General features: G+C 32.4%; 7 protein-coding genes across 7 annotated transcripts; 2 read left to right on the forward strand and 5 right to left on the reverse strand.

The window, feature by feature from the left end:
- The first annotated feature begins 126 nt into the window (after positions 1–126).
- Positions 127–1,845, forward strand: LOC128395973 (major facilitator superfamily domain-containing protein 4A-like). The gene is made up of 4 exons (XM_053356472.1): positions 127–481; positions 546–704; positions 758–1,213; positions 1,283–1,845. Exons 1-4 carry the CDS (start codon positions 274–276, stop codon positions 1,843–1,845), a joined length of 1,386 nt encoding a protein of 461 aa, XP_053212447.1. The 5' UTR covers positions 127–273.
- An 84-nt stretch (positions 1,846–1,929) lies between these two features.
- Positions 1,930–5,006, reverse strand: LOC128395965 (cytosolic 10-formyltetrahydrofolate dehydrogenase-like). The gene has a single exon (XM_053356464.1). The coding sequence runs from the start codon at positions 4,781–4,783 to the stop codon at positions 2,057–2,059; it is 2,727 nt and encodes a 908-aa protein (XP_053212439.1). The 5' UTR covers positions 4,784–5,006; the 3' UTR covers positions 1,930–2,056.
- Positions 5,007–7,330: 2,324 nt separating this feature from the next.
- On the forward strand, positions 7,331–9,438 carry LOC128395977 (L-serine dehydratase/L-threonine deaminase-like). Its single transcript, XM_053356477.1, has 3 exons — positions 7,331–7,684; positions 7,758–8,032; positions 8,196–9,438. Exons 1-3 carry the CDS (start codon positions 7,532–7,534, stop codon positions 8,752–8,754), a joined length of 987 nt encoding a protein of 328 aa, XP_053212452.1. The 5' UTR covers positions 7,331–7,531; the 3' UTR covers positions 8,755–9,438.
- On the reverse strand, positions 9,196–13,480 carry LOC128395971 (tsukushi-A-like). The gene is made up of 2 exons (XM_053356470.1): positions 11,623–13,480; positions 9,196–10,822 (listed from the first exon to the last, which is right to left on the reverse strand). The coding sequence occupies exons 1-2, from the start codon at positions 12,849–12,851 to the stop codon at positions 10,546–10,548; spliced, it is 1,506 nt and encodes a 501-aa protein (XP_053212445.1). The 5' UTR covers positions 12,852–13,480; the 3' UTR covers positions 9,196–10,545.
- Positions 13,481–14,738: 1,258 nt separating this feature from the next.
- On the reverse strand, positions 14,739–15,214 carry LOC128396044 (uncharacterized). The gene is made up of 2 exons (XM_053356564.1): positions 15,022–15,214; positions 14,739–14,962 (listed from the first exon to the last, which is right to left on the reverse strand). The coding sequence occupies exons 1-2, from the start codon at positions 15,161–15,163 to the stop codon at positions 14,739–14,741; spliced, it is 366 nt and encodes a 121-aa protein (XP_053212539.1). The 5' UTR covers positions 15,164–15,214.
- Positions 15,215–16,304: 1,090 nt separating this feature from the next.
- LOC128395961 (apical endosomal glycoprotein-like) lies at positions 16,305–22,340 on the reverse strand. Its single transcript, XM_053356459.1, has 4 exons — positions 21,960–22,340; positions 21,290–21,433; positions 16,858–21,219; positions 16,305–16,795 (listed from the first exon to the last, which is right to left on the reverse strand). Exons 1-4 carry the CDS (start codon positions 22,006–22,008, stop codon positions 16,578–16,580), a joined length of 4,773 nt encoding a protein of 1,590 aa, XP_053212434.1. The 5' UTR covers positions 22,009–22,340; the 3' UTR covers positions 16,305–16,577.
- A 1,850-nt stretch (positions 22,341–24,190) lies between these two features.
- LOC128395978 (uncharacterized protein DDB_G0284459-like) lies at positions 24,191–25,228 on the reverse strand. Its single transcript, XM_053356478.1, has 2 exons — positions 25,071–25,228; positions 24,191–25,009 (listed from the first exon to the last, which is right to left on the reverse strand). The coding sequence occupies exons 1-2, from the start codon at positions 25,141–25,143 to the stop codon at positions 24,249–24,251; spliced, it is 834 nt and encodes a 277-aa protein (XP_053212453.1). The 5' UTR covers positions 25,144–25,228; the 3' UTR covers positions 24,191–24,248.
- Positions 25,229–25,903: the final 675 nt, after the last annotated feature.

Here is a 25,903-nt window from a genome sequence, read left to right on the forward strand (position 1 = left end):
ATTATACTAATTGCTCAACAATTTGGATTAATCCAGTCAGTCAACTAGAGTAGCACAATTTAAATTCACACTACAATAAATTGTGATTAACATCAAATCTATTTTTTTTCTCCCTCGTTAATATTAATGATTAGTTGAAACCATGAATAGATAATCAATACTTACTAAATTAATCAAGTGGAAACACTTGCAGTTAGATTTCAATGATTAGTCTTAATTGTTATTTACAAATTTCTCAAGACTTAAACTACTGTTGATTAACATCTAACCACAATGAAGGCTTCTCGTTTCATTCACGATAATAGATACAAAATATTCAAAACTTTACTTGCCTATTTGACCTACTTTTGCATCGGTGGTGCGATTACTTTGGTTGGGTCAAGTTTATTAGATTTACAGATTCGGGTCAACACCGATTTCGCTACTGTCTCTTATGCTATTCCAGTTCGAAGTGCTGGACATATCGTTGGATCAGCTGTTGGTAAGTCGATTGTAGGTTCATTTGTTTATCTTTAATTAACTTTTCTCTGTCTCCATTTTAATAGCTGGTCTATTGGGTCAAAGGTTCAGTCAGTCGTTTGTCTTGTGTTTCTGTAACTTACTTTCAGGAATATTCATTGGAATTGGTCCATTTTTTACTCAATTCACTTATCTTGGAACTTGTTTATTCTTAGCTGGTATAATTCATGGTATCTCTGATATCGGTGAGTAGATTAATTGTGAGATGAACAATTTGATTAATCGATCGTTTTATCAGCTTGTAATTCATTGTTGGCATCTACATGGAAGGAAAATTGTGCCAATTGGCTTCAAGTGCTTCACATGTCCTGGGGCGTTGGATCGTTGATCACCCCGGTTATTTGTCGACCTTTCCTACTACCAACCACTGGTGATGAGACGGGAATAGTTCACCTATCAAATTTAACCTTAAATGGTTCATTAATCGATCCAGTGGTCAAGCCGATCTACACCTCCGATGATGTTATGGTACAATATGCATTCTTAATCATATCGATTTGTGCATTGACCCTTTCGATTCCCTTTGGTTGTATATATTTTAAGGAGAAAAGTGCTTCAATTAACACAGTCGATCACACGAAAACAATTAACCCTGATAATATCCAACAGAATTACAGTCCATTGAAAACTTATTCCGCTGTTGCAATGGTCGCATTAATAAGTCACCTTGTTTATGCTATCGAAACGCTAATCGGTATGTAAAATAGAACTGAACCAAATTGAATTTCCAATTAATTTGAAACTCTTTTCTTTTTTCAATTAGGATCTCTTGGACCTTCGTTTGCGGTCAAAAGTGACCTTCATATGGACAAAAAGACTGGAGTTTTATTGACCACAGTGTTTTGGTCTTGTTTCTCATTCTATCGTTTAATTTTCATCCCGTTAACATTTGTCATCTCTCAGACCAAATTGCTTATATCAAGTTTGATCATTTCTCTTGTCGGTATTCTGATCACCGTCCCATGGGCCAATTACTATACGAGTTGCATTTGGGCTGGATTCACACTCATTGGAATCGGTATATCGCCAATATTTTCAGCCGCCTACGGAATGCTGGCCAAACATATCATCGTAACCAGTAAAATATCATCAATAGTATTTATACCCGGTGTTCTTGGTGAATCAATTCATCCAGCAATCGCTGCCACATTATTGGACAAAAATCCAATCTCGTGCCTTTATTACATTGGTGTTTTAGGGATTCTTTTCGTTTCGATCTATCTCATTCTCCTTGTGTATTGTGCAAGAGTATTCAAAGTCCCAGCAAGTCTTCAACATCGTGAGGTTGCCGAAAGGTCATCAATTCGAAGCATTAGTCGCTATTAAAGGTCAAAACTTTTCGACTATGATAATATCAATTGTAAGAAAATTCACAATCAAGTAAAGAAAATATTTTCCATTCAAAAAAAATTGTTCATTTTTCGCATGCGAGATTTAATGATCATTATGATTAAAGAAAAAATTTGAATTTAGAATTAAAATTGATTGTTAAACAGAAAGAGTTAAAATACAATAATAAGAATGAAGTTTTTGCGTTTTATGCGTATTCGATTGTTATTGTTTTGGTCTTGAGATATTCGTTCAAAGCCTCTTGACCAAGATCTTTACCGAATCCTGATTGTTTGAATCCACCAAACGGAGCGGCAACATCGGTCTTATTGTAGCAATTGATGAAACAAGTACCGGCTACGATTTTCTCACTAACATAAAGAGCTTTGTCCATATCTTTGGTCAATACGCCTGAGGCTAAACCATATTCAGTTGCATTGGCTCGAGAGATCACCTCATCACGATCACCGTCATCGAATCTGGAGATGACCATGATCGGACCAAATGATTCCTCTTGAGCGATAAACATTTCATCGGTGACTTCGGTAAATATTGTTGGTTCAAGGAAATATCCTGGTCGATTAACCTTTTTACCCCCGAGGACAAGTTTGGCACCTTCTTTAACACCGGTTTCTATGTAATCGAGAAGCTTTTCAAAATGAGCTCGATGATTTTGAGGTCCATGAGCGGTTGACCTGTCCAACGGATCACCAATGATCATTTTCTTTGTTTCTCTAATTACTTTTGATACAAATTTGTCATGGATTGAATTTTGAACAAACAAACGACCCGCGGCAATACAGTTTTCACCTTTATTGAAAAATACTGAACTCATGGCGATTCTAACCGCTTTGTCCAAATCAGCGTCGGAGAAAATAATTAAAGGAGATTTACCACCAAGTTCGAGGGAAACTTTCTTCAAATTCGAGACGGCACAGCTTCTCATAATCTCCTTACCAATAGGCGTTGATCCAGTGAATCCCAATTTCCTGATACCTGGATGATTAGCCATCGCTGAACCAACAATCGACCCTGAACCTGGAAGGACATTAAAGACTCCGGGTGGGAAACCGGCTTTGACCGTTAACTCTGCAAGTTTAAGTGCTGTTAAAGGTGTTACTTGGGCTGGTTTGAGAACGATAGTGTTTCCCGCCGCCAAACAAGCCGCCGATTTCCATGAAACCATCATGAGAGGATAATTCCAGGGCGTGATGATACCACAAACGCCAAGAGGCTCACGTTTGGTAATTGTTAGGTTACGATTGGGACGAGCATTGGAAATCGGTATTGTTGAACCCTGAATTTTATCCGTCCAACCGGCAAAGTATCTGAATGTTTCTATGGACATACCGATGTGTGTTTTCAGCGCAAGAGTATAAACTGCCCCTGAGTCGATTGATTCAATTGTTGCTAATTCCTCTTTATGTTCCTCCATTAAATCAGCCAATTTGTACAATAATCGACCGCGATCACGAGCAGACATTTTTGACCATTCACCCGAAGTGAAAGCTTTAGTTGCAGCTTCAACAGCCGAATCAACATCATCAACTGTCGCAGCTGAAACTGAACAAATTACCAATTCATCCGCTGGATTAATCGTAGCTGATGTTGCCCCGTTAGACGAATCAACGAAAAGACCATTGATAAACAGTTGATGCGGGAAAGTTATTTCTCTCTTATTAGCCTCAAGCCGAATCAGGTCAATCTCTTGAGTTGCCACATTCGATGATCGAGTTGATAAAACAACCATTTGAGTGAATTCTGATAGAGTTGTGTTCATATAAACATCTTCGTTTGCTAAATTGGTTACGATTGGACAAGTATCTTTGAGCTCTTCGACAAGTCGAGTGACATCCATTGATCCAGCTCCGGATTTAAAGAAATCCGTATCATCGGTAACCTCTGACCTCAAGATGGATTCCCAAATTGCTTTGATTGGTTTAACGATTGACTCCTCTTCTTCACTTGTAAATTCAATCGCTTGTGTACTTTCACTCGAACCCCATTTAGAGGCCACAATCATCTTACCCGAACTGACCAATTGTAATCGACTGACACAAACAGCAACACCATCGGTACCAAAAATAACTAAACCTTTATCGGTAATAATACCTGGTTTTGAACTTCCTTCAATGGTCACTTCAGTTGAATCTTTTAAAGGTTTACCATTGGAGGTTAAAAGACTTGACCCATAGAGTTTAACCTTTTCACCTTGTAAGATTATCCAAGCACCGGGAACTTTATCCATACCTCGAATAAAGTTGTGTAACTTAAGTCCACTGGACGATTCGATAGGTAAACGGCAAAGGTCATCTTTATTTAACATTGGATCATAAGTTGCCCCTTCTTCCGGTTGTGTTATTGACGGAGCTGTACCATTGGCAATCATGTCAACAGAATCGGCGATTCCAATGACACCCTCAGGGAACAGGAAATTGTTGTATAAACTTTCAACAGTATCATTAATTTCAACCTTAACTGACCGTTTAAGTAAAATTGGTCCAGTATCAAGTCCATCGTCAGGCCAGAAAATCGTGAAACCAGCATCTGAATCACCTTCAATTAGAGTCCAGTTAATTGCTGAAGCACCACGATGACGAGGTAACAATGAAGGATGATAACAAATTGACCCTTTGGGTGGATGATTAATAACCTCTAACGGAATAAATTGAGTACAATAAGGTAAGACATTAACATCGGCACCAACCGATTTGTACGAGTTAAAAACGGAAGGTAAAATCGCTCCTTTGAGTCGCCATCGTTTAAACTTGAAAACGGCCACATTTTCCTGAGAAGCTTTTAAGGCCAACGGATCGGGTTTACCATCATCAGAATCGGGAACAGTAAACACACCGACAATGGTATGGCCTCGACTGGTCAGTTCATCAAACACCGAACTTGCAAAAGCACTTTGACCAATAATAGCGACTTTCATATTGCGAAAAATATTTAAAAAAAAAACTCAAATGAGAAAAAAAAAGTTACTGAAGACTTTTAATTGTTACAATGATTAACACTCTCTACTCAGTGGACAATTAACTAATGGATACAATTGGAAAAGGCAACTTTATTTTGAGAGATGAAATTGTTAATTGTTGTTTCTCATTCTAATTGTTGTCTTTCTTTTGCCTTTTATCTCAATTGATTTAGAATAACATTTAATACTCTTATCTGTTTCCTACTTTACGATCAAATGATAACTATCGTCAAAGATTTTTAATTGTAATCAATCGAGAAAAAAGGACAACAATCTAATCAATTTGGAAATGATTGTCAAGAGAAATGATGTAAACAATTGAAGATGATTGAATCAAATCAATTGATTATGTTTTCTTATCGATGAAATTGTTAATTGTTGTTTCTCATTCTAATTGTTGTCTTTCTTTTGCCTTTTATCTCAATTGATTTAGAATAACATTTAATACTCTTATCTGTTTACCTACTTTACGATCAAATGTACTAAGACTATGAGAGAAAAGCGTCAAAGATTTTTAATTGTAATCAATCGAGAAAAAAAAGGCAACAATCTAATCAATTTGGAAATGATTGTCAAGAGTAAATGATGTAAACAATTAAGAAGATGATTGGAATCAAATCAATTGATTACAGTCTTTCTGGTAATCGGTAATAAGTCAAGTGTCTACATGTGAGACTTTTTTTTTCTTGATCAATTGATACGAGAGTACAAATGAACAATTAATTGTCTGGGCTAGTTTTATCCGCTAATTGTTACAATTAAACCTAAAATGTAATCAATTGTAATAAATTAATTGAAAAAATTCCCTCATTCATATTAATTGAATCTCTGGGGTTGAGGTTATAATTGTTTTGTGTTGTTTCAAGTGGAACCCAATGTTTAACTTTAATTTGATTATCACCATTTACTTATCAATACAATTAAGCTGATTAATTAGGGAACTTGATTGTTGCTCTAGATTTATTAGTAAATTTGATAATGATAATTATTGTCACTTCCTTGTGTGATTGTTAATTCAAGTCAAAGGTCGGATATGAGAATATAAAGTTAACAAGATGATCGGACAGGAAAATTTGATGGTGATTATGAAAGTAAAAGTTAATTGTGTTTACTTTTAAATCGTTGATTATATTCATAATTAAAAGAGTATTTTGTCAATCGTGACAATCAACAAGTTAAATTGATTGTTATGAGAAAGAGATGACAAGATTTTTGTACTCAAATATCTCGATATCTGATGATGGACAAAATTAACTCTCTCGTGATTGGAAAAGTGCTCATTAATATCATGATAATATCTTTTCAAGTGATTAACTGTAATGTTACAATTTAGTTTAAGTCTCATGGAGAGTCTCATGTCTCACATCTAAATTGAAAGAGAAACAATTAACTTTAATTGATCTTATTGGCAAGATAGCAACATGATTGAGTAGTGATGAGACTCTTGAAATTGATTAACCTTGAAAAGTTAATCATTTGTTAATAGTTAACTGGTCAGTCAACTAGTGAAAAACTAGATTATTGTTGACCAGAGTTTGAGACCTTTTTGAGCGGAGGTCAAATACTGGACAGTGAAAGAAGTACGATAAATATTGAATTTCCATGTTCGCTAAATGAATCTATTGATACTCACAATCTTCCATAAACTTTGGCCATTAGTTCACGAACTTCGAAATCTCCTTGTTACATCATGTTCGATATCATTTTTCTACACTTTAAAGATTTGATAATATTCTTGAGAACTTATTTGGGTGAGAATTTGAATAGAAAACAATTAGAACTGATGAGAACATCTATTCTTAATTGAATAGTAAAAATGACGAAAAAATCAATAAAATTTACTATTGATGAAGATTTTATCAATTTTCTATCAAAATTGACAATTTAAATTGACAAAGACAAAGACAAAGAAAAGAGAGAGAAAAATTGATGCCATGTTGTAGATTTAGATAAATCATCAGTGTCGATTAGACAATCAATTGATCGACAATCGATTTCAAGTTAATCTCTAGTCTACAATCAACAATATCTATCACCTTAATCAACGATTCTATGAGAATCTGGTCTAAGAAAATACTGTTTATTCAATTTTACCTTCAATCGAACCATCGAGTTAATTGCTAACCGAACTTTCAGTAATTTAACTTTAATCTAATCATTGATTTGATCGAAATCAATAAACTAATCAGATTGATATAAAGTACGATAATAGATAAACTATTAGATTGTAACAATAGTTTAATCAATATACAACTGATTGTATGATTAACAGATTCTAATCAGTGTTATTTTGATTGATAAGTTTTACAAAACAATTATGATTAACAATCAAAGATTAACTTGATTGATTATCGATCTTTAGTTGATTCCAGATATTTGATGTAATCAATTGTGATTGTTATCAAAGATTGATTAAAAATCTCAATTTTATTTAATAGACACAAAATGGTTTAATTCAGAGCACGTTATTAGTAAATGATCAAATTAATTCTAATTAATCTAATCTATTAGTTGTTAATTATAATCATAATATTAATAATATGAGAGTATCTTGATGATTAATCAATTTCCCGATTGTTGGTTTGTTGTTAGGTGGGAGCTTAAGCAGCTGATTGTGATTGTGTTGGTGACTTTTAATTGTTTCTCATTTTGATTGAGTTTTATTTGGTGAATTAATTGTTTAATTATCTAAGTGATTAACTCACGATGGAATCTGATTCTCTTCATATTAAATCACCATTGGTTGAGAATCTTTTCTGTAAAAGTTACACTGATGGACGATCAGTTTACCTTAAATTGGACAACAATCAACCCTCAGGATCATTTAAAATCAGAGGAATTGGTAAATCATGTCAATTGGTAAGTTTGTTATTCTCTATTCAGTTAATTGTAATTCGACTAATCGAATTTTTCTTTTTGGCTGCAAAAAAAGGCCAAAGAACAAGGGTACGAAGAGTTAGTCTGTCCTTCCGGAGGAAACGCTGGAATAGCAACTGCTTATGCCGCTCGAATGTTGAATATGAAAGCGACCATTGTGATCTTTAATATCTCGTCCGAAGAAGTTGCTTCTCGAATTAAAATGGAAGGTGCTACAGTCTTACGATTTGGTAATTCTTCGAGTGAGACCATTAATTATGCCAAACTCTTTGCTTCTGGTGAACCAAAGAAACGTAAATTTATCCATCCATTTGACGATTCTACAGTTTGGTGAGTCTCAATGATTCGAGTAATTAATCAGCTAATTCATAGGGATTTAGAAAATCAATTGAATGACAAATCACAAATCGATTTCACCAGAAGAAGATTAGATGAGATTATTTCATTTCTATTGGAAAGATTGATTGTTTTCTTTAATGTTTATCTCTCATAGGGAAGGTAATTCAACTTTAATTGATGAAATTTATCAACAATTAAATGCTGTTCAACCTTCGTTGATTGTTACCTGTTGTGGGGGAGGTGGTTTGTTTTGTGGTATAATGAAAGGACTTGAGAGATACAATTGGCATTCAACTGGAGTTCTGGTGATGGAAACTCATGGATCTCGTAGTTTCAAGGCGATGGTTGAGAATAGTTATCAACCCATAGAGATTAAATGTGACACATTGGCTAAGACTTTAACTTCCGTAATTGTTTGTCAAGAGGCTGCTCGATATGCTGAGAAATTCAATGTTTACTCTGATACAGTTTCTGATATTGAAGCGATGGAAGCTTGTTTATTATTAGCTGATTATCAACGGATTATCGTTGAGCTTTCATGTGGAACTGTTTTCGCTGCACTTAATAAAGGATTAGTTGAAAAGATAATCAATTCTAATCCAAAGTTACCTTCTAATGGACCAGTGGTCTTGATTATTTGTGGTGGTAATGATGTTAAATTAGTTGACATCGAGAATTGGAGACAGATTATCAGTGAAAAATCATCAAATTGAGAATTTAATCATTTAGATCAACTAAATCAACAACGAAACAATTATTAATAGTTTTGCAACCTAATTATCTGCTTACCGCAATATTAATAAATCAACTTTTAAGTTTCGATTTTAACTAAAACATTTCTATCGTTTAGTAACAACTTCATGAATTGTGGCCATGTTTCATAATGATGACAATCATCATTTAATCAATTAGTAGGTCAATCAGCAATTACAATCAAGGAATCAATTTGTAAAAATTGAAAATTGGAAATGGAAGATCTTGTTGATCGAAAAATATTTCACCTCATTTGTTTGATTGGAGAAATAGTTTCAGATTAAATTGTTCATCTACTGTTCTCAAATGTTAACCTTAATCAAGTTTATCTTCGTTATCGAATTGGAATACAATTAATTTCCAATACGATGAAAATTCCCGAAAAAAAAAACAATGAACAGTTCGAGTTATTTGCTTTAATTTGGTTCGATTTTCTTATTAACACAATGTATACATTTTCTCAATATTGACTTTGTACGTTTACAGAAATTATAATTCTGATTCTAATTGTCTCAACAAACGATTGATTAACAAGTGGATATTATTGATTGGTGTTTATTTATTGGAATGAAACAAAGACAATCGGCTATATCGGTTGTCCTGTATTTGATTTATTCTTGATTAAAAACATTTTTAATAGCTGATATTTTTAACCGTTAGCGTAACAATTAAGGTAAACATATACGATAGATTGAATATGAAAAACTATCATAAAAGTTAATCTGATTTATCTACCATGGTGATTATCTTGTATTTGTTTTTTTTTCTTCATGGTTTTTATTAATATACATGTATTACATTAAAATATACATTGGGTTTGTTATATTGATAAGCTTTTAGGAAAAAACAATGAAGTTGATATTAATCAACAAACCATATCAGCATTAAGAGCATATAATAATCACTATTAATAATAATAATAGTAAAATTAAACAGAGATTATTATTAATATTTAAACGGGACGGCTGGTGCTGGTGCTGGTGCTGGTTCCGGTGATTATGGTGATCCTAATTGTGAACTTACTGGTTGTACTTGAAATGGTTACAATTAAATGGAATGATAATTATCAGTGGACAATAGTTGTCACAACGATGACAATTAAAACCATTGATATGATCTGATGGATTAAATTTTAAATAAAAGTAACATTTTTTTCATTAAAATGTATTACAACAAAATTAAAGGTAAAGTTAATGAAATACAATCTAACCTGATTACATTGTTAGTTAGAGTGGTTGTGTTACATTATGATAATACAATTTAGTAAGTTTGCAAAGTCATGTTAATGATGAAAATGAATGAAATGTTCAATAATCAACGAATGAGATTGATGATGTTTGTTTCATTGTTTGTTGATGGTGAAAGTTATTACGATGATGATGAATGGATGTAGTAAAAATGTCTTTACAGTTTGTGTATTTCCCTTTTTAAAGTTATTACTTGCGAAAGTAAGGTCAATTGTTGATTCATTTGATTGCGTGAAAAGTAAATTAAATTGCAATGTAAACGTTTTGCTTATGGCACTTTATTGTCCTCCAGTTGATTATTTCCTTCAGTTTCCTTTGATTTCCAGGCAACAGTTGCATTTAATTGCAAATACAAAGTGCTCTTAGGGATTAGTGAACGGTGGCAAATTAATTGGTAATAATTTCTTATCAAAAGCACCATTAGGTGTAGATTAGGCATATAATATTCATTAACTTTAAGTTGAAGATGATTCTTTGGTAAAAAAAGAAATGAAATGAATCTAATTATTCTGGGACAATATCAGTGGTTTGGTCTTTAACATAATGGATGGAGCCCATTCGTTGGTACTTGTGTCCAAAAGATCTGATTACTTTGGCTTTATGAAGATAATAAATTACCATGAAGCCCATGAAAATAAGAGTTAAAACACCAAAGAGAACTACAAATAGACGGAATAATCGAATCTCTCGACTGAAAGAATTAGCCTCAGCTGGACAGGTAAATTGGTCTACATTGATGGCACCGATCTCAAGACTAGCAAGTTGTAATGGTGAAGTGCACCTAAAGTACAGTAAAGAGAAAAAGAGAGAAAAAAAATTAGACATTAATAGTAAATAATCAACAGAATAATTAATGGAAACAAAAAGATAGATCATTTATCATGATCAAGACATTAATTGATTTGTAGCTTTGGAGCAACTTGACTGAAAAATTCACCTTATCTTAATCATATACACGATGATCATGATTAGAATCACTTTCCAAGTGTTACAATTAGTAAATTAGTCAACAGATCTACAATTACTGTAATTATCATGATTATTAATTGTATAAGGTGAAAGTAAATATGGTCAGTGTCAATGAACAGACATTCAATTGAATTTCTTGATCATCATGAAAAATGAAATTGACATTAAAAGATCAGTTAACAGATAATTGAACTAAATTGAGTGTGTAAAATTAACTAAAACAGAGACAATACTTTAATCATGAATCACAATTATATTACTTGAATCATTGAATTTTGATTATCTTAATTTCATTACGGTGATGATTGTATGTACACTTCCAGCAGGAAATGATATCATGATAAAAGTTAGTGACTATGAAGATGATATTGCACATTAATCATTATTTCATATTGACAATGAAAGTTCAGTAATTCAACTTGATTCATATTCAGAATGAAATATATTATTATTATAATAAAAGATCAGCGATCTTTTTTTTTGAGTATTATTGTTATCCAAATTGAAAGGTTCTCATATACAATGTATGTATATATAAAATCTGATTAACACTCTGAACAATCAGTTTTGGAAACGGGTAACTAATTAAGATAATTAACGATTTGTACTTACTTTATTTGCTGGTGAATGGGATCATCGTGTTTACATGACTTAATCCATGCAAAATGACAATCACATTTCCATTGATTATCTCGTAAATCAACTCGTGAAATGTTACAAATTGGAAGTGTATGCTCAGTAAGTCGAGACAATTGATTACCATAAAGATCAACTTGCGTTAAATTAATTGGAGTAAAAGTGATACCAAAAAACGCTGATGAAGACAATTGATTTAACCTTGGATTATATTTAATCTCAAGGTGTTGAAGATTATGTAGATAGGAAAAGGTGTAATCATCGATCTCAGTTAATTGAGGTAAATTGTTGATCTTTAAAGTTTTCAATGACAATAATCCACTGAAAGATTCATGGTCCAATTTTTTCATCAAATTCGCAGAGATATCAAGATTCTCTAATTTAGTTGCACCAATTAAATCTTCACTTGGAACAGAGTTAAACTGATTCTCAGAAAGATCAATGGTGGTCAGTGCCGGGGTAAAATGGAAAAGGGTATCAGGTAAACTGTACATGGAATTATGAGAAAGGTCAAGAATCCTTAATCGTTCATTGTTTCGAAATAAATCCTCAGGTAGAGATTTAAGATTGTTTCCTCGTAGGATTAAAATCTCCAGCCATTGTTGACCATCAAAAGAATTGGCAGCAATTTTGGATATATCATTGTCGGAAAGGTCAATTGTTTTAACGTTGTTTAGATTGTTAAAAATCATATCTTGAATGCTGGAAAGCTTATTGAAACTTAAATCTAACAATTCCAGCGTTGGTATCGATTCAAATGCCTTTGGTTCAATGGTGGAGATTGAATTTATAGATAGATTTAACTTGGTTAAATTGGGATAATCGTGATCGAAAAGTTTAACCTGACTTATATCATTATCGCTTAGGTCAAAGGTAACTGTTTCGACAGGGCTTTGAGATGATGGAGGAATGATTGTGAGGCCCAATCGCGAACAGGAAACTGTGTAACCTTTAAGGGAATTTGGTGTACCACTTTCAATGGTACATCGACAGGACTTTGGACACTTGGGCTCAGATGGAAGTGACAAGGTTTCGTTGGCTTTCTTGGTATCGTTGCTATAACTAAATTTTGGTCCAATTTGCATGGTCATTGTTGAATTTATCGAGGGATCGGAGGTAGAGGTGATCAAACAGTTTAACAAAGGTAAATAAATTACAAGAGACAGGTAAAGATGGAAAGATAAGAAGGAGTGAGAAAACTTCATCTTGTAATTAGCAGCAATTTAGATTGGATAATAAACTCTAGATGGAAAAGATTGTCAGAGAAAGAGATTGGTAAGATTTTTGAAGAATAAATTGATGTTTGTGTGATGATTAAAAATAATATTGGCCAATTAATTGTGACAATAATTTGTTCTTTGATAGTTTGTAATTTTCCAGGGATGATTGATTATTGGTAGAATGGAACAAGTCTGAGCACAAATTAACACATGACAGGGTAATTAAAGAAAACTAGGTCTTAGAAATTAACAAATGATGAAAATTCAAATCAAAACGAAAACCAAAATAAAATCAACTTAATGATGATGGAGAAAAAGATTCGCTAGAAGAAAAAAATAAGGGTTTACTGTGAACGGTGTTGACTCAAGTGATTGAATGAAAATAGAATAGAATTTAATCAGATGAAAGTGAGAGAGAGAGAGAGAGGAAGAGGATGAGGATGAGAGGAAGAGAGAGAGAGAGGGTTTGAAAAAAATGATCTTCTAACAAGTGATGATAAAACTGTTATTTAGAAGCAACAAAGCAAAACATTAATAAAATGGAAAAAAGAGAAAAAGAAAAAACAATCAAAATGATAAACGAACAAATTAGAGAAAAAAAAATCAGCCAAGAAAACGGCGAAAGAGAAGAAACTGAGAAAATAGAATAGAACAAAAAATGATTATTCTTTTCAAGAGAACAAGTTAAACAGAGAAGAAGAAATTACAATTAGAATAAGTAATAAGTTGCTATTAATTAGTCACAATTAGAAATGATAGAAACTAATGAAGAGAAAAAATTAATCACTGGTTAAGATAATTAACCAACAATCAGAGGAAGAGAGAGAAAAACTGTAACTAACCAGAAGAAGTGATAACGTAACCATGGAAACAGAAAAGTAAACATGAGAAATAAAAATCTTCTGATTAGTGTTTTTGATGGAAAACGATGATGTAAATAATGTTGATGTTTTCTCCAACAATTAACTAATTAATTTTTTCTTTAACTTTACTCTTGTTCTTTATTAGGTAAATGTGATCATTTGATTATATTTTCTACTATAAATTACCTTGTGTGTTTCCAATACCTTCATCATTACTCAGCATCTTTTTTTTGTTCTATTCTATTTCATAATTAATTGAATCAATTGTTTTCTTCTTCTCGTTAATTAGTTATACATTCACAAACACATTTTGTATCAAACAGTTTATATTAATACTTGTTAATTCTGTTAATTAGTTACTTTCGGTGTTGTAATTTGTGTAAACTTTTAATCATCACTTTTGTCAATTGTTAATTCTCATCAACGTTTCCGCCATTTTGTTTATTTTTCCATCATCACAACTCTAGACATTTCTCTTTGTTTCTTGTCTTCATTTTCCCTCTAATTTAATGATTACATTTAAATCCTATTGTTACACTTAAAAGAGAGAGAGAGAGAGAAAACAAGAGACTTAAATGAATAGGGTTATTATTTTAGCTCTAATTATGATTAACTTCTTGTCAATTTCCTTTTTTTTAAAGATGAATATAAAATGGATATTACAAGAAAATAGTTCTCTTCCTTTCGTGTTGTTATTGAGAAAAAGTAACCAAATTGTGACGAAAGCAACTGTTGATTTGATACAAGAATAAATTTTTCTCTTTCAATATGATTAAATAGTCGAAATTAGACTTTGTTGTCCAAGAAGTTGAGGTAATTATGATTTTACTTGGTTGACAAAGATTATTATGAGAATCATTTTCCAACTTTTTCTCTTTCAATATGATTAAATAGTCGAAATTAGACTTTGTTGTCCAAGAAGTTGAGGTAATTATGATTTTACTCTGGTTGACAAAGATTATTATGAGAATCATTTCCAACTTTGTCGACCATCAGAAGTTAATATTGTTTATCTTGAAGTTATCAATAACTCTTTTAATAGTGTAGTGAATTTTAGGATCTTGTGCCCATCTTCGAGATCATATGCGATCGACCTCGAATCAAGATGAATTGCAGTCGAATTACGTATTTTTCCCATGAGTAAGAATTTCTCAGCATAAGTTGTTCTAAGTACACTTGGATCAAAGCAAGATCGATCCATGGTAAAGGTGAAATCTTGCCCTTCTTGTCCCTCTGCGAGAAAAAAAAGATAAATTAGAATTCAATCAAATGAAAGTTTCAATTATAATTACCTCCATAAAGAGATTGGCCAATTTTGAAATGTAGAATGACCAAAGAATCGAGTTCGATCTTTTTAACAAATCGACCCAACCAAACGAAACCATATTGTCCAGAGCAAATTAGTCTAGAAAACTTATCCTTAGCTCGACCCATGTTAACTGAGCCAATTTCACCGACTTCGTTGAGATTATCATTCAACGGGCAGATCCAGAGCTGTACAATGGCAGATACTAAATTGCAGATTTTTTAAGATAATCAGTTCGACGAGTCGAATGGTATAACTGTGAACAGCCTTGGCCTAGATAAAATCGAAAATAATATCGAGGTTAATAAGTTAATTATTCCAATTTTTGATTCATGGTTTTTCTTGTAATAATCGTATATTTTAACCGCAGATTGAAGATTAGCTACTTTGTTTTCTTGGTAGATCTTGAAACTTAGACAATATTGCGAATCAGCTGATACATCTTCGAGATAAAAGATTACTGATCGAGCTGTTTTCTCGTGAGATGAGATTATTGGATTATTTTTGCGAAGATTCATTAAATCATTTTCATCAGCAACATAACCACTTAGTATACCGACTTCAAGTATAACCATTCCAGTATCAGTTGAATCGAATCTTTTAGCACAAACTGTTAGTTTATTAGAAAGAAATGTCTGTAATAAAAACCTTGATGGTAACTGAATATTACTATTGTAACGCATATCAATCTAACGAATTAATAATTAAGTGAGTGGTGATTTTTTCCTTTGATTTTATTCATTAAAATGATCCCTACACACGATAAGAGATTTGAATTCATCAAGGTCACAACTCAACTCTAACTGGATCAGTTAATTTCTCGTTTCATTATCATATAATATCATATAATCAACATGATCATTTCTCTTCTAATTCAATTGGTGTATCAAAGTGAATTAAGGTGTCATCTTTGGATTGTCAACAATTAACCATAATAACTTACAATTAAATCTTAAACGAGTGACAAATTGCAACCAAATCAACTCTATTTAGTGAAAATTATTACCATTTCCAAGAAAACAAAATCAGAATAAAATTTAATTGATTCTGGACAATCAAGTTGGATCAATCACTTGGATTAATAATATAAAAACTCAGCAATTTAAATTGCATCAACAAATTGCGAATTGAATATGATCAAAATACACTTGAGATGATTAATCATATGAATTTGTGCTGTATTTTCATTTGTTCATTTCAGCTGTTAAGATTTAACTGACAATTAAATTGTCAGTTAAATAATCACATTGATCAACTATTTCCAATCAATTGACATCCACATGAAAAATGTTATTTATTATCAATTTTTGTAACTATCAAATTAGTTTCTCCAAATCCATTGTCTTATAATCGAGTTGATATTTTTGGTTTTCTCTCAAAAGATGATCAAACTTTTTGTTTATATGTTTGGGTAAACAAAATATTGTCAAGAAATTAATAAATATAATTGATTTCATATTGATTGATATTTACATTTGCAGGTTTCGATAAAAATACTTTACCGATTAACCTTTAAACAATATTTCTTTTAGAGATTGAAAATCAGTAAAGTGGATTTTGTTCATCAGAATTTTTTAAATTGACAAAACTAATTATTGTACCATCGTGATCTTGACCTTCTTCATATCTAAAGTTTGTCTCCAATAACGGGATTACACCATTGGGGGAATAATTTCGGCCAAAGATTCGTCTTCTCACCAAAAGTGCTGCAAAAATGGTCACCAAAACAATGGTTCCAATTGCGAGTAAAACGATTGGCGCTAAAACGAAAAGAGGAAAATTAATTGAATCAAATCATCCAAAAGTAAATCTCTTCTTTTACCTGAACCAAGATGAACTCCATCGGATTTAGGATTTTCATATGGATTAATTGTTATTGGAAAATCAGTTGGAGCTATGCTATCATGAGGTGTAGTCTCTGGTCGCATTGTTGGTCTGATTATTGGTATCGTCGTGTCGATGGACTGGGATTCGGTGATAATATGAGTTGTTGGATCTGTTGTTATTACCGACGGAGTTGTAGTGATAATAATTGGCCGCAGGGTTGTTGTCGGCGGATGGCTGGCCGGGTCACAATTTTTAAACTGAAATTCAGCTAATCCCGCGGGTGAAAGTTTCTCAAACAAATTGGTCGAAGTAATGTCCAAAACGAATTGAATATAATATCCAGGAGAAAATGAACTCAATGGATATTCTTCGGAAGCCCAATAGGTCTTTGATTCGAGTACCTCAAAAAGTTGCGAATTTAAATCTTGATCATTTTTTATCTTAATGGACATGGTTGCGTATGGACGAACGAAATATTTAAAGCTAAATTTACAACCGGAAGAAGTTGGTCCAAGTTTTGGTGATGTGAGTATCGATTGAATTTCAGATGTTCGTCTATCGGGAATAATGAAATGTTCTGGCTTATCGGTAACTGGCACTCGAATTGCATCAAGATCACCACTGTAATCATCAAGTAAAACCCAATAATCTTCACCTTCATTTTTCCAACCACAAAGAGATGTTGATGATTGATTGAATGAACATGGGCCACAATTAATTTCATCCGAATCATCTGAACAATCAGAACGATAATCACAAACCTTTTCCCTTGCGATACAAATATCATCCTTTTTACAATGATATTCATCGTTGGTACACTTAGATTTTGGATCAACTGGATCAATATTAGAATTTGAGAAACATGAAGAATCAATGACAACATCGTCAATCGCAGCATAATATGATCTCGCGAATGTAGAATCACTCGATGGATATTGAGCTTTGAAAACGAAGTTGAATTCACCTTCGATATCACCTTTTTTCAATGTGATTCTTTGACGTTTAAAGCCGAAAGATGAACTCGGCGGGATCGACATTAAGTCCATTGTACTTGTATTGTTCAAGACCGAGACAATCAGAGTAACACCAGCGATATTATAATAAAAGACCATTGAACAACCATCAATATTTGTCAACTCAGGACCGATTAAACTTATCTCTTTATTGGATAACATTGAGTTGGTAAAGTCTTTGATCGGATAAACGGCCATATAACCGCCATTCGGTAGACCGATTGAATGATCTCTTGGAGGAGTTGACACTATCGATCCTACGGCCTTTACATGAGACCATTTGATTCTATCATTTGTAAGATCAATCCAATAGTTTGGAGATTTGGTATCTTCGAAGGAATAAATTTTCACTTTATCACAATTCAACTCATCATCTCCATCAGCACAGTCAATTGAAGAATCGCAAACGCGATCTAAATCAATGAGACGACCATTTTTACACGAATATTGTTCACCTGAACTTTTGGTATCCTCGTAACCACAATCGATCATTTTAATCGGACCGAATGAAAAAGATTTTCGCTCAAAGAAATACACACTTAACTCTGCAAAGAATCGAATATTAAACATAATCGGTATTCGACCCAAATCAATTTGAACAAGATCGTTTTCAATAACAGAGACCATTTCTTCATCCCAAACTTCAACTTCTCGGCCATCTTGAAATACTAATAACACTTTCAGTTGACTATCTCCATCAGACAGTCTATTTTTGCACTCGAATTGTAATTTACAGGAAGGTGAAGTTGGTCCTAATAGTGGACTGGTCAACCCCGAAGTCACTGATCCCCAAATTCCTCCATGTTTTTGTTGAACTTGAACTTGTCCATCATTGAGTGACCAATAAGCATCTTCATCAAATTCATAATTACAAAAATCTTCTTTAAAATCACAAGAACCACAATTAGATTCATCTTCACCGTTTGAACAATCGACAACATGATCACAAACTTTAGATGCTTTAATTACTTCACCATCATTGCAAGTAAATTGTTGCGGTGAACATTCACCCATTTTAATTGATAAATCATCGATTGCAAGAGATCCTGAACCAATAAGATAAACATGAGCAACTTTACCCAATTTGGGATTGAATTTGAGTAAAGTTTGTGAAACTAACCACATCCATGTCTTAGGTACAGCCAAGGTCTCCACCAAGGTGATAATCCCACTCTGTTCAATGACCACATCCAGATTATTGGTTGCAACAGGATAAATATCAAATGTTAAACACAATTCACTTGAATTATCGGCTAAATATATTGGTGGGAATGAGAAAATCGCCTTTTCACCGGCAACACTTTGAAGGGTCAAATAATGACCGTCGATGGATTTTGATGAATCTCTATTAGGTAACCTGCCTTTACCCACAACTTTAATCCAGTTGGTTCCCGCTTCGTACACTTTACCCATTCCAGTTATGGCCAATTTTCCGTCGAGAAAATTATTCCAAATGCAATTGTTACTTTCAAAATCACAAAAATATCCATAATCTAATGAACATTCACCTTCAATCAAATCTAATCCATCGATGATAATTGCTCCATTTGACTCAGAACCATAACTCGCACCAAAGATAATCATAGTCTCAGGACTAACATGATCAATTTGAATCTTTGCCTGATCCCAATTAAGACCAAAATGGTGATTAAGTTGAAACCAAGGGGCAGTTATAAGATATTCATCAAAATCATCTTTAAAATTATCTTTCCACAGATTTAATTTCAAGTTTCCATCAATAATGTACCAGAATTTAAGACAATAATGTGTATACGGTTTTAGATTGGAAATGTAAAAGTAGGACATTGATTCAGTTCGAGATTGAATCGATAAGTCAAATGCCAACACTTGATCATCGGTTGCATTGAAAATCGGAGTTACGTTTTGTCTCAACGCATTTGTATCCATAAATTGCCAATTATTAAAGTGTGAAGGAACAATATTGATACAACGATCATCAATTAAACCATCGTAATTATCGCAAGAGTTATAAGGTCGATCTGTTGATCCATTGATACATGGAATTAGTAAAACATCATCAATGCCCAAGAATAACTGTTTTCCACTAAAATCGAACGATAATTTAAAAGGTTTCGATGTGTAATCAGTCAATGGTTTCGAAAGTTCAATCGAGTTCCATGATTCTTGGATAGTTTTATCGTCCATTGTCCAAATTGTTAACGGCGTTTTCGTATCAATTGGTATCAAGTTAATCGTGAATGAAGCTTTTTCAACGAAACCTACTACATATGAAAAGGTCAAACATTGTTTCGTCGATTGGAAAATCGTTGGACTTTGCAATGAATATTCAACCGATTCACCGGACAATTCAGTTGCAGTGTAAACAAACAAATCATATGGATCAACATTTCTCAATGGGTCCCATTTAATTGCGAGGGGATCAGCTAATCGTCCAAAACCAACCAGTAATTTACCTTTGTTGACATGATAGTTACAAAGACCTGAATTAAAATCACATGATCCGATTGGGACACAGGATTGTGGACTTATCCTAAGTTCATCTATCGCAATCGGAGTTGCACCGTTGGTGAAACGTTCCGCTCTCAATGAGACCTTAAAATAATCATCATCATCATGTGGATGTAAATTTATATTAATTGGAATCCATTGTTTAGTAATGACCACTGAACTTGAAGACCAGATCATTTTTCGAGCTGTAGTACTTGTACCAATAAAGTCAATCTCTAAAATATCAGAAACATCACTCGACTTGTAAAAGTAAAATGATAAACATTTCGCTTCATTAGGAACTAAATAGATTGTTGGATTGATTGAACTTGTTGATTTAATGTTGCCTTCCTTTGGTGTTCTCATGAAATGACCAATATCAGTTTCTGTCGTTACATCAATTCCAACCAAATCATCTTTAGAAGAATCTATTCCATTGGATATAAACCAACGAAAGTTACTCTTATAATCGGGTTCAACTATCCAAAAGCATAGAGATGAATCTTCAAAATCACAATCGTTATTGTATTCACATGAACCCGGTCTAGCGCTAATTGGACCTAAAGCAATATCCTCCGAAGTAGCTGTAAATTGTATCAGAAAATCCCCTTTTCCTTTAATTGGTGATACGTGATATTTACCGAGAATCCAATCATCATATTGTGAACCTTCACGTTTCCATATACTTTTCTCAGTCTTAATAGTAGCACCTTGTTCCGTATCCGATTTAACTGCTTCCAGTGTTAACGATCCCGTTAACGGACCAAACATATAATAATTGAAATATATACAAAATGGTTCAATGTCGCTATCGATTATCGGTGATTCTAGTAGATATTTGTTCGTGTATGGAACATTAATTGAGATGAATCCTCCTAATTGTGAAAAGAAAAGGCACAGAATTAGTTATCTGTAAAACCGTTAATTGTTGGTGGTCAATCTTACCGTTAGCTACTTCCTTGACTGGTTGACCAAAGGATGCGCTCTCATAGTTACCAATTGTCCAAACTACCGCTGTTGGGTCAATCCAATCACACAGGTCAACGGTAAAATTACATTCTAATGACTTAATATCAGCTGTTTGCCCCCCTGTAAAGATAAAACAATTGTTTCGTTGAAAATTTCGTTGGTGATTTAATGATAATCAACTGCACAATAAGTTGTTTTTCAGAATTAATCTGATAATTTAATCACTGCTCATATGATTTGAATGCTAAAAGTTAGTTGATAATTTCATTTGGTCTTCCCATCTGATAAATCAACAATCAATATTGATTAACATTTTCTCTATTCTATCATTATTTTATCAACAATTTGATTAAATAGTTAGTCATTAACTTCATGAACAATTTAACTGTTTTAATTGTAAATGTCAACAATGTTTACTGAATTAGTTAAACATGATTATCGCTATCAAATCCAACTACTGTTTTAGCAAAATAATCTAATCTAATTAACTAAATGTAACTTTTTAAAAAACAACAACAATTTACAATTTTTAAATCTAATCAATTGAACAATTTAAAATTAACTAAATTAACGAACAGTTTGTTAATCATTATTCAAATCTAAACTCGAGTTCGAGTCTCAAATTATATTGAAAACAAAAACTTACCTTTCAATATAAATAAGAAAGTTAAGAAAATGGATTTTAATTGTATCATTGATTGTTAATCTCATTAACCACAGTTAATTGTTGAAAAATAATAAGCACTAAATACAAAGTCTCACAATTAACCTTTAAAACTGTGTAAATAAACTGTAAACAAGAGGCAACAATCAACTGAGTAATTAATTGAAAAGTTAATCAACTCAAGTTGATGAAAAAAAAATGCCACTTAAAACAAGAATGAATGAAAAGCAATTAATTATAACGGTGTTTTTGATTGTTGATCAATTTTCAACTGAATTAAACTTTAAAGGCGTTTATTAGTTTTATTATGTTTCCCAGACAATTAATTTTCACTGTTTACTAATTTACTAATCTATCCTCCTACCAATCAAAAACTAATTAAATTACCTTGGTTAATTATTGAACAATATCTCAATCATTTAGTAACAATGTAAGTAGGAAAATGATAGTAATTATCTTGAACGGTAGCAATTAATCAATAATCATTGATTAACTACCTGAAATCATAAAATAAGAGGCGTATGTAAATTTAATTTGATTAAAGTTGATTAATTTTTACTGATTGCAAATCAATTAATTCCTCATCAGATAATTAGATGATGTTCTCGATTAGTTATTATGTACAATGTACAAACTGCGTCGAGATGGAAAATCGGATAAAATTATAAATCAATTGAAATAAAGTAAATAAGTTCTAATTAGTTGATTAACTTTTCCACAATTTGGTAAATCAATGGATTTGTAAGGCTCTTCGAAATGATGAATGAATAATATTTTTACGATAATTTACTCATTGATTGAGAAGAATTTGGGAAATTGAAGATGAATGAATTTGGGAGAGAGAAAAAAACATTTAATCGAATAAGAAAACGATAAATTGTAATCAACACATTGAGAGTAAGAAAAAAGAATACAATTTAATTGTAATCGTAATGTAGATTAATTGTTGTGTGGACCTTTGGTTAATTGTCCGATTCGAGATCGAGAGATTTTGTTGATAAGATTTCACTTGGATTTCGATTTTAGAATTTTGTTGTGGTGGAAGAAGAAGAAAATGATGATGATGAAGATGACGAGGATGACGATGCAGTTGAATTCAATGAAGGAGATGATGTAACATTGAAAACTTGAGTTGAATTTATGTTTGAAGGTGCGGAGATTATTGAAACTGTAGCGTTGTTATTATCTGTTGTATTATTTGATCCACTTGGTGAGTTACCTGATTGTAAAAGTGTCTGAATTAATTGTCCTCTTGTAGCCTTATAATTGCTAATTGCTGATTGTCGCTGAGCTTCAGTACAGTTAAGATTATTGTAGCTAAACATCGAGGCTCAGGGATTGGATCATCTTCTAGATCGAGTTCATCTTCCTTTCCTTTTCTTTTTCATCTGATTTCTTTTTCGATTCTGATTTTTCTGATTCTTCAGATTTCTTTGGTTTCTCAGTAGTTTCATCTTCAGAATCTTCATTATCACTTTCGGACTCACTTTCCGTCTCATTATCGGAATCACTTTCATCATTTGCTTCCGTGGTCTCGGTAGTTTCATCGTCATCGGGTTTCTCAGTAGTGGTCACTTGGGTGCCGTTGGATTGACCTAAAAGAATTGATAGAAATTGGAAATGAACCTCGGAAAAACACTGTTGCCATTACTCAGAAATTCAATGTTTACTCTGATACAGTTTCTGATATTGAAGCGATGGAAGCTTGTTTATTTTAGCTGATTATCAACGGATTATCGTTGAGCTTTCATGTGGAACTGTTTTCGCTGCATTAAAGTTAGTTGAAAAGATAATCAATTCTAATCCAAAGTTACCTTCTAATGGACCAGTGGTCTTGATTATTTGTGGTGGTAATGATGTTAAATTAGTTGACATCGAGAATTGGAGACAGATTATCAGTGAAAAATCATCAAATTGAGAATTTAATCATTTAGAGCAACTAAATCAACAACGAAAAAGTTATTAATAATTTCGCAACCTAATTATCTGCTTACCGAAATATTAATAAATCAACTTTTTAGTTTCGATTTTAACTAAAACATTTCTATCGTTTAGTAACAACTTCATGAATTGTGGCCATGTTTCATTATGATGACAATCATCATTTTATCAATTAGTAGGTCAATTAGCAATTACAATCAAGGAATCAATTTGTAAAAATTGAAATGGTAGATCTTGTTGATCGAAAAATATTTCACCTCATTTGTAATATGTATTCGTTAATTGATTCGATTAGTTCATAAGATTGAATTACATTCGATTCAGTTTCAGTTAATGGTGTCGTCGCAACGATTTCATGCACCTTGCGATCCAATAATCGGGATTGTTTCTTTTGCCGAAAACTCGAGCTGAACAAGAATCGTTGAACCTTACATACTTGTCGACGTTTGCGAGAAGCTGAACAGCGCGATTACATGATGATATCCCGGAAGTGATTGAAGATACTGTTGTTGTGGTGGAAGAAGAAGAAGAAGAAGATGATGATGATGATGAAGATGACGAGGATGACGATGCAGTTGAATTCAATGAAGGAGATGATGTAACATTGAAAACTTGAGTTGAATTTATGTTTGAAGGTACGGAGATTATTGAAACTGTAGCGTTGTTATTATCTGTTGTATTATTTGATCCACTTGGTGAGTTACCTGATTGTAAAAGTGTCTGAATTAATTGTCCTCTTGTAGCCTTATAATTGCTAATTGCTGATTGTCGCTGAGCTTCAGTACAGTTAAGATTATTGTAGCGAGCTAAACATCGAGGCTCAGGGATTGGATCATCTTCTAGATCGAGTTCATCTTCCTTTTCCGGTTTCTCTTTCTTTTCATCTGATTTCTTTTTCGATTCTGATTTTTCTGATTCTTCCGATTTCTTTGGTTTCTCAGTAGTTTCATCTTCAGAATCTTCATTCTCACTTTCGGACTCACTTTCCGTCTCATTATCGGAATCACTTTCATCATTTGCTTCCGTGGTCTCGGTAGTTTCATCGTCATCGGGTTTCTCAGTAGTGGTCACTTGGGTGCCGTTGGATTGACCTAAAAGAATTGATAGAAAATTTTAGAAACAATCAAACTTTTAAAGGAAAATTGTACTTACCTTGACATGAAGTGAATTTAATTGTTACCATGAGGATGAAAAAGCAAAGGAACAACAATTTAATTGTAGCCATGATTAAGTTCACTGATTAACTTGATGTTGATCTTTTCACTTATTAATTTAACTGTTTAACTAATTGCAATTATCTTCTTATATATACACACATGTACATGTTTGTGTTGATAATTTGTTCTTGTTAATTGTCGTAACCATCCTAATAATTATCATCAGAATTAACTGTCAATTAGTTAATTTATGTTAGTGTTTGGTGGAAAAAAAATTACCTATTGAAACGTATAAGCAAAACGATAATTTTTAATTGCTTCACTCTTTACTTATATTATCAAATAATTAATTAATCTATTGTGATTCTTCCCTGTTAATTGATTAATTGTGGTACAAGCAATTTATTCACTAATTGTACAAGATATAAATAGAAAATGTCAATTGTGACAATTTAATACGTTCGAGTTAATAACAAATCTATTCAATGTAAACACTTTTCCATTAGTTAATTTTCATCTCTTTATGTAAGATCATTAATTGTTCCATAATTATTATCAATTAGAATCAATAAAATCCAACTAATTAAAAAAAAGCAAATAATTTATTCTTCTAACTAATTAACACGATAAAGATTATGATTGGGTAATATCGTCAATTGTTTCCAAATAATTTCAAAAACAACTTGAGATACAATCAATTGACAAGAATATTGATTAATTAAATGAAGCGAGAAAATAAAATCGATAATTAATTTATATTAAAATTGACAAAATTAGTTAATTTAATTTTCTCAAGAGTAAAAAGTGTGAGTTTGAAAAAACCGCTTT

This window comes from Panonychus citri, unplaced genomic scaffold (genome assembly GCF_014898815.1).
Source record: "Panonychus citri isolate SS breed McGregor unplaced genomic scaffold, ASM1489881v1 Contig00142, whole genome shotgun sequence".
In the NCBI taxonomy this organism is placed as follows: Eukaryota; Metazoa; Arthropoda; class Arachnida; order Trombidiformes; family Tetranychidae; genus Panonychus; species Panonychus citri.